Source organism: Nannospalax galili, unplaced genomic scaffold (genome assembly GCF_000622305.1).
Source record: "Nannospalax galili isolate Female #2095 unplaced genomic scaffold, S.galili_v1.0 scaffold872, whole genome shotgun sequence".
In the NCBI taxonomy this organism is placed as follows: domain Eukaryota; kingdom Metazoa; phylum Chordata; class Mammalia; order Rodentia; family Spalacidae; genus Nannospalax; species Nannospalax galili.
This window is the reverse complement of record NW_008332654.1, coordinates 1634211-1637757: the sequence shown is the minus strand read 5'-3', so window position 1 is coordinate 1637757 and position 3547 is coordinate 1634211. Positions and strand designations below refer to the sequence as shown.

Sequence of the window (3547 nt, the reverse complement as noted above, 5' to 3'; positions counted from 1 at the left end):
TTATTTTGATATATCACAGTGAAAGATTTATCGTCCTCTTTTTTTTTTTTTTTTTTTTTTTTTAAAAAAAAAAAAAAAAAAAAAAAAAAAAAACAATTGCCAGCCTTCTGGTCCTTCTGTGTTGCCTGCTGGAGCCAATTCTGGCCCTGTCTTGTGGCTGGCAGGTATGCACTGTGCAAATACACCCAACAGTCCTGGTGTGCTAACATGCACGAGTACCAGCACTTGGGATGCTTCTAAGCCCCATTCCCAGAAGGTATTCGAAGCAGTTAGAATTGATACCCAATTCTGCCACTTTGAGAGAAGAAAATCATATAAAGTAGATGTGTATAGTTCCCATGTTAGTTTGTGAATTTAGCTACAGGTATTTATATATTCAACATAGAACACTGACAGAACCATAATGCTTTGAATTTGCATAGAACATTTTCTTTTTTCCTTCTCAGTTTTCCAAACTGTGATCTCATAATCACAATAACCTTGAAAGTAGTATCAAGCTCACAGTTATCAGTGGTTTGAAGATTAAAGAATGAAGTAGAAGAAAACAATTGTACTCAAATTTTCATTTTCCTATCAAACATCTATCTCTCATCTCTGACCAGTTGGACAAATCTTGTCACATAATCAACAGTATACTCAAATGACACTAAATAATTTCTTATGATTGATTATGCCAGTGATACTAGACTATAAGCACTCGAAATCAGTTTTCTTCAAATTTGTAAATTAGTCCTTGAGATGCAAAAGTCCCTAATGATTGTAAATATGCTCCTGCCTAGAATAGGTAATATCTATTATCTATTTATTGTGATATGAAGAGAATTCAGAAATCAAACATTCTTAGCAGTGCTACTAGAATATACTAAATCTAACCAAGTCAAATGATGTATTTATATTTCACATATCGTTTTTGCTAAAAGCAACATGATCCAGAAATGAATAATTCAGAGATCCCTAAATAACCAATCCTTTTTCATGTCACAGAATTCACCAGAGTGTTAGATTTTTCACAAAATAACTCAGAAATGTGTAAACAACATCTTTTCTACCAGAGACAAAATCCAACTGCAGTTAATTTTTGGAGACTATATTTCACGTAGTCAACACCTCTCCTGTGGAATCGAATTTGTTTTTTTATTTTTAAATTCTAGAAACAGATTTATAAAGACAAGGGAGTCCTGTTCATAGATGACACATTCTGTCAGGACAGGGATCTTATACTGTTTGTTTACATAACTTGGGAACAACTCTGCATATGTAATAAATGAGATTTTAGTTTTTGCTTTAAAAATATTGCAGTTGATAAACACTTGAGTTTGTGTGTCCATCAGGGTGACTGACTTTCCATTTTACAGTTTCAATTCATTCTTCACTGTATCATCACCAGGATTAACTGCTTAAGAGAAAAGTCCCAAGGCACCATTCAGTGTCCTTGGGGCGCAGAGTACACATCAGGTCAGATGACTGGAACCTCAGAATTACTTTCTTGGCAGCTTACTTTGCAGTCTCATAATGGCCATGGTATGTGGGTCCCTGATTTAAGAACTGCTTTCCCATGTGTGCTGGCTTGTCTTTGCTTCCCTACAGTTCTGTTCCTCAAGGGCTATGTCCTGAATGGCAGAATACAAAGCAATAATCCCAGCTAATTAAAGCAACAGCACCAATAATACAATCTGATTTCTCAACCGATGCACAGATCATTTTTCAAGAAAAATAAAGTATAGAACAATCTGATGGCATGAATGAGTGGAAATCAGATACTTGTGTTTTGGTGGGAAGAAAATGGCTGTCCCCCAAAGCCTGGATCTTCTGTAGGAACTGCATGATGATGAAGGGAGAAGACCAGACCTTCCATCAAGTGTCTTAAACAAGATTTGATTATTGATGCATTTCTCTTTCAATTAAAAACATTCTAACTAATCTATTGAAGATAAAGTGAAGGACTCTGCCTCTCCTGCCATTATCTTCATTATCTCTGCCTGTTCATGGTCATTAAGAAACTAACAATTTGATTTCCTCATATTTTCATCTTTTCACAAAGTATATTTGGCCTCTGGCCCATCTCCCACTTGCTTGGATTTTAATAAGAAATGATAGCTTGACCTGGAAGGGCAGATGCCAACAGCACTCCTTGGTGTGCTTTGCCCACTTTCCATTGTGCCAAACAGGGGCTAGAACTGTCCACACTGAGCCAGACGCTACCTGGGGGACAGTATGAATGTGACACCTGAACAGCTGGAAGAGCTAGAGGCCAGCAGGCAGGAAACCCAGGGCCAAGAAAACCAGGAAACCTATCAGAGCAGCAAGGTGGGAAATACAGAGAACTCTAACGTCAGGACCATGAATCAGACAGAATCCAGTAAGATCTAAAACTGCCATGAAGATTGAAGTCACAGCATGAGGATAGAAAAATAGCACAGAAAGGAAAGAATAGTCAAACTAGAGACAGGGAGGAAGGAAGTCAATTTCCAAGCAAGTAACCAAACCAGGGGGAAAGCAGTCACAAAGCCCGATTGGTGGTAATGATAGTGATCACAATTTAGAGAGGTACAGGGAAAGAGAATAAAGGGATGGTGGGGAAGAAAAGCAAAAAAGGAAACAAAAGGAAAAAAATTTAAAAGAATCATCATAAAAGAGATCTTGGCCACTGCTGTAAAATGAAAAACAAATGTGTTCCAAGAAACTGTTTTCTGAGAGAGCTGGGTGAGGCCAGTCAGGACATAGCAATTTCTAAGGCTTCCCATGGGTGCCTTTGAGCACAGAGGCGCCTATCAGCAAATAGGACAGACAGGGATGAGTCGGGAATCTCTCCCTATACAGCCTGATGGAGATTTATATTTTCAATGCAGCCTGGGGCAGAAACCAGGCTGCTGGGAAGTCTAACTTTTGGGATTTCCCTTAGGGTTGTTAAAGACCAAGGTGCGGGTCTGGGACAGCCCTTTCTTGCAAGTTGAATGACAGTCCTTTCTCTTGCCTTTGCCTGGGGTTGTCTGCTCACTAGCATATAGGAGATAGTTACGATGAGCTCTGAGAGCAGAACACCGCCCGCCTGCAGTTGGGCCCCCCACCCCGCTCTCTCAAACTGGGCGCCCACCTAACTCCTTCGTACTTACGTCGAGGAAGATAGACATGCCCTTGGACAGCTGCAGGGCAGAGCTGAGCTCCTCCGAGGAGTTGTTGGAGGATGGCGAAGTCTCCCTGGAATCCTCCATTCTCAGGAGCCCTGCCACCCGCGGGCGGGACCGTCTGGACCGGTGCAGCGGCTTCGACCAGGCTCGGCTGCAGCTGCTGGCTCTCGGCGCCGCTGGGCTCGGGATGCGAGTGGGTGTTCGCTCGCGCGCCTCCCTCCGCTTGTGCGCCGACTCTCCTCCCTCTCCCGCCTCCTGGCTCCAGCAAGCTCGCTCTCGCCGTCCCCTTCCCACGGCTGACGGCGCCGCGGTGAGGATGGTGAGGATGGTGAGGATGGTGAGAATGGTGAGGATGGGACTCTTCCCAGCACTTAGCAACGCTCAAGTCCCCTCACCCAGGAGCAAGCTCTGCCCCGGCA

At 42.7% G+C, this 3547-nt stretch overlaps 1 protein-coding gene across 1 annotated transcript in view; it reads right to left on the bottom strand.

Annotated features, from left to right (window-relative positions):
* Necab1 (N-terminal EF-hand calcium binding protein 1) overlaps positions 1-3311 on the bottom strand; it is a 185020-nt gene extending 181709 nt beyond the window's left edge. Inside the window, exon 1 of the mRNA XM_008827620.1 lies at positions 3114-3311. Coding sequence (XP_008825842.1) covers positions 3114-3212 — 99 coding nt within the window. The 5' untranslated portion in view covers positions 3213-3311. The remainder of the gene's footprint in view (positions 1-3113) is intronic.
* Positions 3312-3547: the final 236 nt, after the last annotated feature.